Here is a 16,888-nt window from a genome sequence, read left to right as displayed (position 1 = left end):
AGAGGTTTTCTAAGATGGGTTCCACTCGGAACAGACCTCACAATGGTCGATCAAAGAAGTCGAGTTCTCGTGCTGTGCGTCAGAAACTGCTTCAAAAAACAGAAGCTTGAATTACTGGAAACATGTCCTGTGTTCTGATGAGATTAAATAAACTTGTCTGGTTCAGATGGTGTCAAGCATTTGTGGTGACCCCCTGGTGAGGAGAACTAAGAAAATAGTGTCTTGTCTACAGTCAAGCATGGTGGCGGTAGCATCATAATCTGGGCTGCATGAGTGCTGCTGGTACTGGGGAGATGCGGTTCATTGAAGAAAACATGGATTTCAACAAGCACTGTGACATTCTGAAGCAGAACATGATGCTCTTTTTTGACATCAAAATCATTATATCTCAGGGTTAGTTTTAAATATTTTGCAGAGATACATTTCCGTGTAAATAGGTTATTTGTCCTTGTTCGCTTTACGAAAGCCTGAGTAATCTCAAGATGGTCTGAAAACTGCTCCTAATGGTTGTAATAGATAAAAAACAATTTACTCTGATTGTATTGTATCGCTGTTTGTCGGAGTAGTTGATAATATATGACTAGAGTTGACAATATGCCACTAGATAATTCTTCAGTCCTGCCTGCTTCAGTAAAACATTTTACATTTTACAATAGTATAATTTATTTGAAATATCCCTGTCAATATATATCCTGGACTGAAAAGTAGTTATCCTGATGTACCTAGACACTTTGCACTTTTACATTTTCCCCTAAAACTGTTCCAACTGCTGGCTTTTAATTATACTAATGAACAAGTTGTTACAAGGCAGTTCCTGCTATTTCTTGATTAAAAAGTTGAACCAAATGATGTCTCTGTTCTTGGTTAGGAACATTTTTATTACAGCCAAAGTGGTTCTGGATTCCTTGCATGGCGGTTGAAGACCATTCAGAGAATGACTAAACTTGAGTACAAAAAAGCTTAAATGCAGAATGCAGGAGCAGGTGGTCCAACAGAGGACAGGGAGCTGAGTCTGGCTGTCCATCAGTTGGATAAAGAACGTTGTAAAGAGTCTCATATCCTTAATGAACCACACCACTGACCGAGAAATATTGCAAAACTACACACATCCTTCACTCAAGTAAAAGTGCAGATACTCATGTTTAAAAGTCTCTTGTAAAAGTGGAGCTTCTGACTGCACTTTTTTACTCAAGTGCAGTGTTGGGGTAACGCGTTACAAGTACCGTGCATTACGTAATAATATTACTTTTCTGGAGTAACGAGTAAAGTAGCGCGTTACTTTATAAATTTACACATTAATTTCGAGTTACTTTTTAAAAAAAGGAATGCGAGTTACTTTTCAGTTAAATTATTTTGCATAAAAAAATAAATACTAAATTAAAATAAACGTAGTCACGTAGAATCGCGCACTCACACGTGCGAGCCGTGGGAACAGAAGCTGGTCAGAAGCGGAGATGGCAAAGGGGGTATAGTATATAAGGCATATATATATGGTATATAAGGCATATATGGAAATGGAGACAGAACTAAAGAAAACTTTTGCCGACTTGGAATATGTTTCCACCACTGCAGATCTATGGACTGCTCAGAATAAAAGTTTTCCGTGGGAGACACATGTACGATGCGGAGATAGAGAGCAAATTCCCAGCTCGTTTTCTCTTTGTGGGAAGATAAACTGCCACGGTCACTGATAATAGCGCGGACTTTGTAAAAGCGTTCAGAATGTTTGAAGCTGATGATGAAGCAGAGAATGATGTAGACGAGGACGAGGTCATATTTACGGAATTGTTCTCCCTCCACATCACCGGTGTGCAGCCCACACCCTTAACCTTATATACACGAACGATAGTTACATTCCTGACGGCGAAGGCAGATTGCAAAGCAGTGTACAGAAGTGCTACTGAAAGTGTTCAGCATTGTGGTCAAAATTTAGTCGATCATCTTATTGTTCTCTAAGAAGTTATTAAACATTTTAAATGTTTAAGACATGTCTTTTGCTCTAATATAACTGATTTCTTAATGGCAATTATCTATATTACACCTGTTACACCTGTAAGGCGTGAAAGAGATACAAGTAACGCAAAAGTAACGCAAAAGTAATATAACGCATTACTTACCATAAAAAGTAACTAAGTAACGTAATTAGTTACTTTTTTAGGGAGAAACTCAATATTGTAATGCGTTACTTTTAAAAGTAACTTTGCCCAACACTGTTTAAGTGAAAGTAAAGAAGTTTGTGTTCTGACATGTTCTTCAGTAAAAAGTACTCATTATTACTATCTGTTTAAGTGTCACGCTGGTAACTGAACCTCATATCATAATAATATATTAATATAAAATAATTTAAAATTTTGTTACCTAATAATTGTATCCAGGCTGAACATCCACCATATAAAACACAAGCAGAGAAAAGATGATCAGGAATGTCTCTGTTCTCAGTCATATTTACATCACTGACTTCCTCTGTCTCATCCACGTTACCCCCCCGGCCTTCTTACTGCCTTCTGATACCAGTGGTATGTTGAAAACATCGCGCAATGACAAGAAATCGGTTGATGGTCTAAAAATAGTGCAATGAGAAGAAAAAATGTCAATCACATCACCAAATAGATTAAAACTAAAGTAACGAGTCTGGTTCGAAAATGTAAAAAGTGGAAAGTACAGATATTTGTGTAAAAAAAGTAATGAGTGAAAGTAAAAAATTGTCCGAAAAATAAATAGTTAAATACTGACAGCAGAAAAATCTCCTTAAGCCGAATCACAAACCGTCTTCTCAGCATTTCCAAGGCTACCGTGGAAGAGCTGGTAAGTTTTCGAAAACTATTTTTTTAACTACAGTTCATATCTGAAAAGTGAGCATGAGAATGTCAAGAATATTTACTAATTTTTCTATCGCATATAGGTCAAGATTTTAGCCTCCTCTTTGTTCCAGAAACAGCTGGCAAACTTCTGGAGAAGTGGCCTACGTTCTAAAAGGAAAAGGTGGTCAGAGAAGCAGTGGAGCCTTACTACCACCTCACTGCTCCAGAGTTTTTTTTAAATCTGCCAGGAACCTGTACAATGATGAATCTTCTCAGGGTCATCGAGGTATTCACGTTACAGCCAAATAAATAGATGATCATTTTATACTTCAAAAATTTACAGAGTGGGACAGTGACAGTATGGCACCTTTTCTGCTGCTCCTGCATATTCTACCACCTAAGCCTTCTAAAAAGAAAAAACTGAAGATCAGTGGAGCTCAGGCCATGAACCATCTAATTGTGTTTCACAAGGTGTGTGATACAGTTTGTGATTAAGTGAATAGCACAAGCTCAATTCATTTATTGCACAAACTAAAAAGATTATTATGATTTAAATCTTTGTGTATTTTTTTCCCCACTGTCAAACAACAACTTAGAAGAACACTTGGCGAAAAAGCCATACCTCCTCTGGAACGCACAAGTGGGCCATCAGCACCTACTACACGACGAGTTGCTCATCCCATGCTGGGCAACCACGTCGTTGGCAGCCTTTGAATTCAAAGTGCACTTCATTTTTGGTATGATACAGTACCAGACAGCTGCATTGTGTAGACTGTGATTAACAGTTATGAGCTTCCTCATGTTTCAGGAGGTTTTAGGAGGTTTTATTTACAGTGTCATTGTGCAGTGTTTTGAGTGCCTTGTCTCTTGTCAAATTTGATGTGAAGCCCTGTTAAAGAACGCGTAATATTAATGCCAGTTGACTATGTAAATACTCCCCACTGATTAAGATGTTAATTTTGTAATTGGCGCAGTGTTGAACAGTTAATTCATGAGTGTCACTGATTGGTGTTTTGATCATTCATTGCGGTGTTAATATTTCACACAATAAGAGTTTCCAGTGTTAATAATGTTAACTTTTTCAGAAGTGTTAATTTAACACTTTTAGATTGGTCCTATATAAACTTTGAGTGAGTGTTAATTTGAACTCCAAATAAAAATAAAAATTTGTTTTAAAAAGTGTTGTCCTGTTTAGTTAATAGGTATTGTCCAATGTATTTAATGCTCTGATTATATAATAACATCTTCCATTCCACCTCCGTGAACCCATACCATTATTTGCTTACAAAACTGTGACCTGGTGATTTTTTTATCGATAATCAATGCAGGATTTGATGATTGAACCATTTGAAATCAGAAATAGATCTGTCAAGATCACAACCTCTTAACCGTGACATTTCAGGCAGAGACATCTAAGATCGGAAAATGCTTTTTAATTGTTCCCAATTGAAAAGTCCTCTTTCAAAGTTATTATTTTATGTGTAAACTGTATCGATTGAATTGATTAATTAAACATTTTCCTCAAATGAATCATTTCTGAGAGACTAAAAGTTTAAAAACCCCTATCTTAGACTGTAACCTACATTTTAATAGGAATTCTGCTTTGTAACCAATTCTGCTTTCTATCGTTCTCCAAGGTGTGGCATCAAGAGCTATTGATCAAAATGATAATCAACATTGTAAGAGATAATGTATACAATTTATTAATATTTTTTTAATTGGATAATTTTCTTAATTTGAAATCAAGTGTCTATTTTTTATTTTCTCGATATTTGCACAGTGTCTTATTCAGTACAATAAATACACACCAATCAGCGACTCACAGTTGAAGTACAATAATAACTTATATTACAGTTGCACATGTCACTAGGGTTTGATATGTTAAGGGTGTGATATTTTAAACAGTAATTAAACAGTCAGTTGAAGTTAAAGTTAAAATTATTATGCTGGAACCAGGAAAAGTTGGCAAGTGTAAGAATATGAGTGACTCTGACAAGAGCCAAATTGTGATAGATAGATGGCTTTTTTAAAGTATCTTCAAAGCAGCAGGTGTTGAAAGGTTTATCCTGCCTATGTAGTAGTTAGTACCTACCACAATCGGTCCAAGGAAGGACAACTGGTAAACCAGCAACAAGGTCATGAGAAAACCAAGGCATTCCATTGATGCATGTTGGGAGAGAAGCCTGTTATCTGATATGACTAAAAGAGCAACTGTAGCACAAATTTAAAGATAATTTTGGCTTTTATCCATAACACAGCTTGCTGCATATAAAGCTGCATAGCTGAAGAGTGAAAATACTGACTTCTGTACACCACCAGAAGCTTCAACAATGAGCATGTGACCATCAGAACTAAACCATCTCTTATCCACAAAAACAAATATAACCAGGGTCACTAAGCAAGTTTACAGAGGCTGTGAGCAATGAAGTTGCGGACGAAGTTGTACTGGAGACCTTGGGTCTTGGCAGTCATGTGGATGTTTTGACACGTATCACCACTGTTGCAGACCAAGGACTTCCCTTCATGGCAGCAGTATTCTGTAATGGCAATGGATTCTTTCAGCATGATAATGCTCAATGAAAATCCACACCAAAGATTGTCCCGAAATTATTTGAGGAACATACCAAAGTGTTCAAGGTGTTGACTTGGCCTCCATATACCAAGCATCTTTGGGATGTGCTTGACAAACAAGTTTGATCCATGAAGGCCAAACCTCACAACTTGAACTGTCATGGCCAAAAGTTTTGATGGCAATTAATTACAATTCATCTGATCACTCTTCCTAACATTCGGAACTGTATGCAAAATTTATATTTGTGTCATTCTCAAAAAATTTGGCCACACCTGTACAAGACATAAAGGATCTGCTGCCAACATCTGGTGCCAAATACCACAGTACACCTTTAGAAGTGTCCAGATCTGAATTGGTGAAACCTGTTTTGGTGACACTGGGAGAACATGTTTGTGAGAAGAAACTAATACAAGCATACAGTTGAGTTAATGGTCATTAAAAGTAGCTTTTCTGTAGTCAGGGCTGGTTCTGGTAAAGTATTTATATGGTACAATCTATGGCTTTTTTGGCGACCTAGGTGGGATTTCAATAGTCACCCCGCCCCCATGGCTTCACCCTCCCATCACAATGTTCCACTCCCACATAATACAAGTCATTTGTAACTTTTCATTATAAAGGTTAAACACATTAAAATACATTTAATAATAATTAAGAAGTTGCCTGAATTCAAGTTTGTAAACATATACTCTATATATGTATATATAGTAAAACAGGTAAATAATTTAAATGGGTGAGGGCAACTTCTGCCTATGCCTAGAAACAGTGGGGGTACAATCAATTAATCAGTGAGTTATTTAGCTAACTGATTTGTATGGTTTGGGAGTGGAGCATTGTGATGGGAGGGCGAAGCCATGGGGGGGTGACTATTGGAATCCCACCTAGGTCGCCAAAAAAGCAATAACAGCCATAGACTGTACCATATAAATACTTTACCAACAGAGGGCTTTTTATGGAGAAAAAAAATCTCCATACGTAGAAACAACTTAAAAAATGCTAAAACCTATTCAAGTTTTTAACATATTGCAAGAGTTTTTTTTAAAGAAATGGAACAGACTTCAACAACACTTTACCACCTTTTATTGTGCCCAACTGGAACAACCACCAAGTTATTTAACCATGGCAACAATCGCAGACCAATGAGGTAGAGATTTTAAAACTCTAAAAAAGCAGCTGGATCAGGCAACAAGCTTAGCATAACAAAACTCAATAAAAAAACAAGAAAGAGAGAGAAAGTGAGAGAAAGAGAGATTAATACTTTCTTTGGCACACAGCCGTAAATCCTAAATAAAACAGGGGGGTTAATTTAAATTGATGTAGAATGGTTTACAATCAGTAGGCTTTGAACCAGAGTTAGTTCACGTTACTAGGAACAGGAACAGAAACAGGATCAGTAAAGAACAATGTTTAAACAACTCTCAGATTTAACAGTTCTCCAAATGTAGAATAAAACAGCGGTTTTCCCCCTGTCCCAAAGTGCAAATGAATACAGTGCAACAATTTGATTAAAAACTATGTACAGTCCACAATCTAACAGTTTCTAACAAGAAATGACAGTGAGATATAGGCTGTTTAATGCTGCTGCACATTAACATTTTTGAATGGATAAGAAAAAATGTTAAGTCCCTTCTCTACGTTAGAAATAATCCACACAGCTATGACATCTTAATCCAGTAGACTACATCATAATCCAGTAAAATTGAGTTTGTAAATTAAAAGTAAATTAAAGGTAATTCCATCATTAATAATTCTAATAACATGCTGATAAACTGGCAACATAAATGCTATTCAACTCACATGATAATAAATATTTGAAAACTTCCAACGCAAAGTTGTGGAAAGAATTTTAAAAATCAAGGAGGCATTTTTTTATTCGCCACCTGCAGAATTCTGGGATTATATCCATAGTAATGATTATCCAGGTAATAGTAAAATGGACCATCATCCCTTGGCACGGCGCCCTACATAGTGCCTTAGTGAACAAGTAACCTGCGAAAAAGTGAGAAAGCAGTGCATGAACGTTCTATGGTCATTCTCTTGCTCAACCCGGCAAGTTGAAAGAAGATGGCACAGTTAAACCTCTGTGGGTCAGGTAAACCCACACTCCTCTGGGTAAGCAGCAGAGTTACAGTTTGCATTGGTTGTTTAGCTCAGGTTAAGGCTCTTCTGGTTGCGCATCAGAGGCCGGTGACTGCTCAGCATGTCTGTTGAGTGATGCCAGTGCCAACAGGAGCGGCAGTAGTACTGAAAGCAAGTCTGGGACAGAGACATCAAAACATTACCTTCAGTAAAAGTTTATTTTCATTACTGATATTTAATGCTGAGCATTAGCGTATAATGTGTTGTATGTTCGGTGTGAATTGTAATCTATTTTAAAATAGTATGCTTTGACTGATCAACTATTAATTCGATTTTCATACACACACACACACACACACACACACACACACACACACACACACACACACACACAGTGCAGAGAGAAAAAGAGAGAGATAAAAACAGGAAGTTTCCTTTGCACCCACATCTGTCACATCGGGCTGCACTTCCTCTGGACTGAAAAAGCCGCAGGGACGAAAGGCACAGCTGGAGAATTCCTACTGACCCTAAACTTTGGTCCTATGATTCATCCAGGAGGATGTGTATTTGTCAACCCTCTTCTCTTCCATCACTCGTTTATACAACCACAACACAATATTAATAGATTCTACACTGTACATTTATATCACATATTAATTACCTAATTAAAGTATGCAGGACATTGAAAAGGGGTGGGGCTTATGACTTTTTTTATTTCCAGTCCAGCGAATGCGTCATAATTTCCTTATAAATAATTATATTTTAATAAATAAATGGTTTGGCACTCAGGCACACAGTGCCTAAATGTATTTATTTATCATTGATTTAATAATTCTTTTTTTTTTTTTTTGGATTCAGTTTTCCATTTATTATTTCTTCTGTTTATTTCCTTTTTTTTTAATAATTTTTTTTGTGATGAATAAAATTTTTTACATTTTATCAAATGTTTTTTAGTTATTTAATTGAGTTATTTTTTATTTTTCTAATCACCAATTAATTGTTAAAAAAAATTATATTATAATTATATATGTATATTTACACACACACACACACACACACACACACACACACACACACACACACACACACACAAATGTTGGGGCCAGAAAAAGTAATTTTTTTCTGTTTAATTTCCGACTATATTTTTATTTTCCTGTGTGTGTGTGTGTGTGTGTGTGTGTGTGTGTGTGTGTGTGTGTGTGATTAAGTAGTAGGATTCAATAGATGTGTCCGTTCCTAAAAGGTGAATATGTCTGTGGTGATCCTGGTAGTGCTAGGGCTTAAAGCTCAGCAGCTACAAGCATAAAACTACAAGCAGAGATAACACGTCAATGGCCAGATACTGTATATATGCATTGTACCTCCTTATATCATTCTACTGAAGCCATAGACTACAAAGCAGTGCTTGGAATTTTTAATCCAGAACAGTGTTTAATCTCTCACCTGATCTCTACAGAAGAATGGGCCTGGTTGGCAATTACATATTTGGCACATAGAGTCATCAAGGTATGGATCAATCTGAATCTAAAAAAAGTGAAAAGCCGGAACAGGTAGATACACTTGAGAATGGAAATTATTCCTCATACAGTTTAGAAACCCGAATGCAATGCGTAGAGTGCATAATATCTCCTTCTTGAAATAATTCCAATCCTACCTTCTTGGTGAATTTAGTGGTCTTGATTTCCACAAAAGCAGCAGTCAATGCTTTTAGGTAGCTTTTTTGATTCCTGAATGTCACACGCCCAGAACCTGCAACAAGCCGAATATCACAAACTGAACTGTTGTGAGGTGGTGGTGTGCAAACGGGACATTGAACAGTCAAGTATGTCAAGGCAGACCTATTGGATATTTGTGCTTGTCCGTGTCGAGCCCAGCGTACACGACTTCCCCGAACAGTTCCTTCATAATGTGAGCCAAAGCTTCGGCCGTCAGCATGCCGTGCAGAGCCCCAACAAACACTGTTCTCCTGGGGAAGAACTGCAGCGAGGGTGAGCACACAAAACTGCTATCTGTGATCACCCATGGGATCACCTGCACCTATGTGTGCATAAGAAAGAGTTTAAAGCAATTTTTCATATTTAGGTCCTTCCTCCTTCCTCTGCAAAACAACCGAGATGAAAGAAATCTCAGATGGCACAATGTTACAACCAGAGACGTACAAATACTTTGTTAGTGTACTTAACTATTTATTTTTTTAGACAATTATTTTTAATAAATCATGGTAGTTCCAGGTTTTGGCAAACAAGGTAAATAAGATAGCATTTACAATATGACAAAAAGTACAATGAATCATGATATAAGACCTTGCTTTGATATGAATAAGTAGATTTAAATCATGATTATTTTTTGTTTTTGATGTTTGATCTTTCTACCAGCAAGACGGCAATGTTGTGTTCAAAAGGAAAACATTCGAAATAAGTTGGATGACATTTTTGTTTAGTCTGATATTTTTTTATTCAAAATAAAAATATAATCTGTAAATACAAACAAAAAACTATGAGATCCACATGAAATCTGCTTCCAGGTTGTCCCCATTTTAGTAAATAAAACTAAAATAATAACTAAATAAAAGAGTATTTAATTAATCAAATCTTATGACACCCAAATGTAAGATTATCGAAATTGCATCAACATACTTCCTATGGTAACCATCTGTATGTTGACCCTAACATTTTTAATTACATCATCAGGCTTCTAGTTGATGATATTTGCATGAAGGGAAAGTTCTTGGATATTTGCTTACAAGCTTTAAAACAACTTGAGACAAACATCACGAAAAAGGATTCTGTGCCTGCATGTTTTACTCACCACCTTACAGCGTATCTTCTTGCTAGATATCTTATAGTAGTACTCCAGGTAATCTGTATGATGCAGGTGACGCTGGCTGCAGGCTTGGAGCAAAGCCTTTACTGATTTCTCCGAATCAAAAACTAGGTACACATAACCTACACACGACGAATAATAAAGTAAAACACTGAGCAAGAATATAGATTGAAATCATCACAACTGTATTTCTACAAGGCTGCTTACCTTGAGGTGGACATTGAGAGTGTCTCCCATCCTTATCAGGCCACTCCACCTTTAAAGATCCGAACACACTAAAGGTGTTCAAAAGACTACCTGAACAGACAGAGGCATGCAGTTATGTGGTTTTTAATTACTCATAAATCCAGGGTGTCTGCTGTAAAAAATGAACTGCCTTTAAGATCTTTCATAAATGCCACTTCAAATATACATTGAAAAGCATCTATTATGATGAGGTGACACCAAATGTATTTTTTAATAAAAGAAAGAAACATACCTTAAATGCAGATTTTGACATTATTGCAGCAACACATTCAAGTGCACAAGAAATTCGCCAATTGGTTAATGGTTAAGGTATTGGACTATGGGGCAGAAGCTCATGAGTTCAAATTCCAACCACACGAAGCTGCCACTCCTGGGCCCCTAAAAAGGCCCCTAACCCTATAGCTGCTCGGTTGTATCTTCTTCTTTTCTTTCGGCTACTCCCATTCGGGGTCGCCACAGCGGATCATCCGTCTCCATACTACTCTTCCAAATGCCTCTTTCAAACAACTACCTGCATGTCTTCCCTCACCACATCCATAAACCTAATCCTTGGTTTTCTTTTTTTTCTCCATCCTGGTGTCTCCATCCTCAGCATTCTTCTACTGATATACCCCATGTCCCTCCTCTGCACATGTCTAAACCAACTCAATCACACCTCCCTCACCTTGTCTCCAAAACGTCCTACATGCACTGTCCCTCTAATAAACTCATTTCTAATCTTGTCCATCATCGTCACTCCCAACGAACATCTCAACATCTTCAGCTCTGCTACCTCCAGCTCCACCTCCTGTCTTTTACTCAATGCCACTGTCTCTAAACCATACAACATGTCAGGTCTCACCACAGTCCTATAAACTTTCCCTTTCACTCTCACAGATACTCTTCTATCACAAATCACTCCTGCTATTACTTTTCTCCACCCACTCCACCCTGCCTGCACTCTTTTCTTCACTTCTCTAACACACTCTTCATTACTTTACACTGTTGACCCCAGGTACCTGAACTCCTCCACCTTCTCCACCTCTTCTCCCTGCAACCGCACCCCTCCACTGCCCCTCCCTTTCATTCACACACATGTACTCTGTTTTACTCCTACTGACTTTCATTCCCCTTCTCTCCAGCACGTACCTCCACCTCTCCAGGCTCTTCTCCACCTGCTCACTACTCTCACCACAAATCACAATATCATTCACAAACATCATAGTCCACAGAGACTCCTGTCTGACCTCGTCCATCAACCTGTCCATCACCACTGTAAACAGAAAAGGGCTCAGAGCTGATCCTTGATGCAGTCCAACCTCCACCTTGAACCAGTCTGTTTTTCCAACTGCACACTTCACTGCTGTCATGAATGTAATAAACAACTGCGCTATTTTTTTTTTCCTCTCCCAAAAACAGTTTTGGACGGTTACATCACCAACAAGCGCATTAAGATAAACATGTGAAATACCTTATAGCCGAAACTGTCAAAGGTTTTGTTTTCAGAACGCTAGTCAACAACTTCTGACCATTCAGAATTCAGAACTCAACAGCCTAGTTTTTATAGTTCACAACTCACACACATATTTAATCTGGGGAATTTATGAATTAAGAAATACATTTTCTGTATGTGGATCAGATCATGTGTGTGTGTTTGTGTATGTACATTACCCTCTGTGACGTCCCAGGGCACTCCTCCCAGGAACACTTTACAGGAGTAGATAGGGTTTTTGTAGATGCGTGCAGGCAGCTGTCCAGCCCAGGTACAAGTAGCTTCATTTGTTGCTATGAAATTAGGATTTTTCACGAAATCTTCAATATAGGTTTTACTGCATCAATCAAATTGCAACAAGTAATACAGTTTCACCAAATACTGATTGTGCTTGAGACTGGTGTTGATGTTAGCATGCTAGCTACACACTACCTGCAGCTTGTCTATGCAGCTGAGCCTTCGTCTCAATGCTGAACGAATGTACTCGTGCACTCTGTCTGCTCCAGCTGGGCCAGGGGGCTGTCCTGGTCCAGCATTTAGCCAGTGACTCTTCAAGTACAGTCGGTAGAGTGGGAGCGAGAGAAGAAATGAAGTCTTCTTGCTGCCCTATGCTCGGCAACAGAGCCTCTTTCTGCGTGTCAAACAGCTGGAATTTCATAGGAGGAGAGATCCGTACACTGGTCTAAGAAAAGAAGGAATAATTTGATGATATTTTGATGGCAGCAATACTGCGAACTAAATGCATTACTCCATCAATGTTTTATTAAATCTTTTAATCTCTCTGGTTTTCTGTGATCTTATTACAGTACATTTAACAGGTAGTCAGTCGAGGAAGCGTTGATTTCCTCAAGTATATCTTGTTATCAAAGACTGTGAAAAGGATATAATGGCAACCAATCGACGAATTATTAGCATAACTTGTTTACCCTTTCAGATCCACTCAGATGTCATCCATTATTACTAGATATTAATAGATAGATTACTAGATTACTAGATATTAATAGATATTACTGTCTGGGTGTGCGAGTAAGTGCATAAATAAGCTTCAGTTAGTTCAGAATGCAGCAGCAAGAGTCCTCACTAGATCTAGGAAATATGACCACATCACCCCTGTTTTAATCAGTCTACACTGGCTCCCAATTAAATCTCGCATTGATTATAAAATACTACTACTGACGTATAAAGCACTTAACGGTCTCGCACCGCAGTATCTGAGTGAACTTCTGTACCAGTATGATCCTCCACGCCTACTTAGATCAAAAGGTGCTGGCTATCTGTTGGTTCCTCAAATAATGAAGACTACAGCAGGGGGCAGATCTTTCTCTTATAAAGCCCCACAGTTATGGAACAGCCTTCCAACCAGTGTTCGGGACTCGGACACAGTCTCAGTGTTCAAGTCGAGGTTGAAAACTTATTTATTTAGTCAAGCCTTTGATCAGTAGATTTTTCTTAGGTAAAGGTTTAGATCTGGAGGGAGCATGGATATAGAGTGTTTGGTGAACTGGTATATTTGTATGCTGTCGTCCCCTCACATTCACACGTTCACTCGGGTTTGTTGACGGTGGTGTGGTGGGTCGTCTCTTATCCCAAAAATCCCTCATGTCTGTGTTACCTTCTGGTTCTCCCTTTTAGTTATGCTGCAATATCGCTATCCTGCCGGAGTCCAAACTGCACAGTGACATTAACTTTCATACACCAATAGGGACACTTAATAATCCATATCCTTCTCTTCCTGTCACCCTCTCTCTCTCTCTCTCTCTCTCTCTCTCTCTCTCTCTCTCTCTCTCTCTCTTGGTCGAGTTAAACATGCTCCTGAGGCTCCAGTGACCACTGTTCCTGCCCCTCTTCCCTCCGTGGATCTTCACACTTCTGTGCAGCTTGGGACGGTCTCTCATCAACACCTTGGGTGGTTCCATGTTATTCTGGAGTAGAACGGGTGCTTTGAGGATGGATTGGACTGTAGTTAATGTCAACAGTCTGCTACACTGACTCAGGAATACAGTTTGCTTCTGATCATCATCACTGTACCCCGCAACATTGTATATCTGCTTCAAATGGACATTTGGTGCAACCCAGATGAGGATGGGTTCCCTCTTGAGTCTGGTTCCTCTCAAGGTTTCTTCCTTATGCCATCTCGGGGAGTTTTTCCTTGCCACAGTTGCTCATCAGGGACAAACTTACTTACAAAGAACATATTTACGTTTAATCACCACATTATCTGTGTAAAGCTGCTTTGAGACAATGTTCATTGTTAAAAGCTCTATACAAATAAAAATATATTGAATTGAATTGAATTGAATTGAATTATCGGTAGACAGATGATCATAACTCTTCCTATCAGATTAATATCCTATCAGATACTACTTCAATTTTCAAAATGCCAAACCTTTATAAACACATTTATTATCAAATAGTGGAATAGCGCTTGGCATGCATCAATACTATATTTTACTATCCAGACTGATTACAAGTTGAGTTTTTTGGTTCTCATCAATATGAGTAATTGGCAAAACCCTTGGTTTTTCTTCCCCAACAATCCACAAAATAGTGGTCCAGGATTGTTTATTGTTATGGCTAACAAACTCTTTTACTCAAGCAACTCAGCAGTAAAACTAACCAGAAGCTTTGTTTTACCAGCAAAAAGGTTAAAACATAGACATTAAATAAAGCATGAGCTTGAGTCCATTCTAAAGTTCCTCAAATTGATTCCATTCATCACTAATTACAATTCAAGGCTCACAGGTTTATCTAAGGGGTATAACTAGCTCCCATGATTGTAGATTGTAGATCAGATATAAACAAACTAAGCATCAAATCCCGATTTTTCATTTACTCACCTTAAGATTACTGACCAGGTGGTCAGATCCAGACGAGAAGCCGCTGGTCTCAGAGTCGACAGGACTGCTAGAGCCAGAGTTTAGCAAAGAAAGAGACTCTGTCATGCGGGTTAGGCTGGGAAAACACTCCAACAGATCACCTCCACCCAAAGAGCTCTGGCAACCCTGCAGTGTGTCCAGAGCACTGCTGAGAGGACTAGGCCACAATCCCAGCACTGTATATGCACAAATACACAACATAGAGAGAACATTTGATAGAAATAAAGAAATGCAGCAAAATATTTATCAGATTTCATAATGAAATCACTAATAACATTTTGGTTTTCACGTGCAATAACAAGTATTATTTGACAAAGTGTGCTGTCATGGATTGACACGGGCCTGAATGACACAGCAGAATTGAGCGGCTTTGTGCACTGCATTAGCTTCTGTGTCATCTGCTCTATATAAAAGAACTGGGGCAGAGCAAATATGTGGCACACAAAAGACTTTAAATCTTGTGTATACTCTATAAACGTTACATCGCAACCCTGACGAAAAAAAGGTTTAAATATGAGTAAATAGGACATGGCGCATTCTCATAAGAATAATAAGTGTAGTTTAAATGAGGTGGACAAATGCTGGCAGCTCAACAGGGAAGCTAGTGTTTGAGGTCGAGGTGGTGTGTTTCAGATGATTAGTCATTCACAAGTTTAAAGACCTTCCAGAATAATCATTATAGTAGAATATTCATCACACACAAGTGCATATATGAAACCCTCAAGACAAATTTGTTACAAAGGACAGAAAAATGATTTCATGTGGTCTAAGAAAAACTATTTGAGAAAATTAAATAATATTGTATACAATGCCATGCTGACTGTGGTACTCACTGTTTTTTGGAGAGCAGGGCCTGGATGGATGTTCAGGCTCAGCGCTGTTCCAGGGCTGTTCCCAGCAGGGCAGTCTGAGAGACTGCAGGCCCAGACTGAGCTCAGCAACACTTAGCAGGCCCAAAGGAGACTCCTGACCCTCCTGACTGCAGAACGGCATCCTGCTGGCCACAGAGGAACATTCTGCTTCTGGCACTTCTATACAAATAAGACAGTTTCTGAGCGACCCCCTTAACAAGACTTTACACATGCACAAACCAACAAACACATATAATTACAATCTGAATCTCAGATGCCAACCTGCTGTGCTGCCCGTTGAGGCATCCATGAGCCCGGTGTGTGCATCACTGACACGTTAAACATGTGACTGTAACGGTTCACTCTCTCACTGATAAAGACATTCCATGCTCCGCCACGTCACACTTTTACATCACATGAAAACACAACGCCATGTCTACATACTTACAAACACCTAATCTAGATCTGTGTGGTGTCAAACTCTCTGCTGCACTGCTCGTGGTACTCTGGTCACACGGATCGCTCGTCTCTCAATCGCTTTCTCCCTCCCTCTTCCTCTGCTGAGTCAGGCCTGAAGCTGGAGACAGGCCAGATGATGGAGGGAGGGGTAAAAGAGAGAGAGAGAGAGAGAGAAAGAGAGAGAGAGTTCCTATCATCACTGTGATTCAGCTGGTTTCAATGAACAGTTTTGTTTTTTTTCTACTGTGTGAGCGACACACCACACTTTCATTCGGCCAGCACACACACATACGCACACAGGCCTAATTATGATAATTCCACCTTAATATCCATGTCGGGGGGCTAAAAAGAGCTGCAAAGAAATAATCTCCATAAGGTGCATACAGTAAAGTTGTATTTAGTGCACTGGAAAAATCTTATAATCAAATGTACAGTTTATAGCATTCTTTATATATATATATATATATATATTATATATATATTAACCACAATATAAGATGAACTTTTTTTTTTTTACCCTTGAAATATCTTATTTATTTAATAAATATCTTAGATTGTGTAGCTGATTTTGGACTTTTCTCTTTAAAAAAAAAAAAAAGCAGCCAATAGGATTTTATGTTTGAAATAATGTTTAATATTTATCAACCTTATAGCTGTTTAATTCTAATATCCTAACAGAAAACACAAGAAAACTATGACTATATTCAAATCTA

At 38.3% G+C, this 16,888-nt stretch overlaps 1 protein-coding gene across 1 annotated transcript; it reads right to left on the bottom strand.

Annotated features, from left to right (window-relative positions):
- Positions 1-6,433: 6,433 nt before the first annotated feature.
- Positions 6,434-16,236, bottom strand: cpeb1a (cytoplasmic polyadenylation element binding protein 1a). The gene is made up of 11 exons (XM_046859341.1): positions 15,999-16,236; positions 15,699-15,896; positions 14,827-15,041; positions 12,422-12,671; positions 12,169-12,282; positions 10,480-10,569; positions 10,258-10,394; positions 9,288-9,486; positions 9,104-9,198; positions 8,893-8,973; positions 6,434-7,626 (listed from the first exon to the last, which is right to left on the bottom strand). Exons 1-11 carry the CDS (start codon positions 16,024-16,026, stop codon positions 7,516-7,518), a joined length of 1,518 nt encoding a protein of 505 aa, XP_046715297.1. The 5' UTR covers positions 16,027-16,236; the 3' UTR covers positions 6,434-7,515.
- Positions 16,237-16,888: the final 652 nt, after the last annotated feature.

The sequence above is a fragment of the Silurus meridionalis genome, chromosome 10 (genome assembly GCF_014805685.1).
Source record: "Silurus meridionalis isolate SWU-2019-XX chromosome 10, ASM1480568v1, whole genome shotgun sequence".
NCBI classification, from domain to species: Eukaryota; Metazoa; Chordata; class Actinopteri; order Siluriformes; family Siluridae; genus Silurus; species Silurus meridionalis.
Note: the sequence above shows the minus strand (reverse complement) of the source record. Positions and strands in the feature narration are given on the sequence as shown.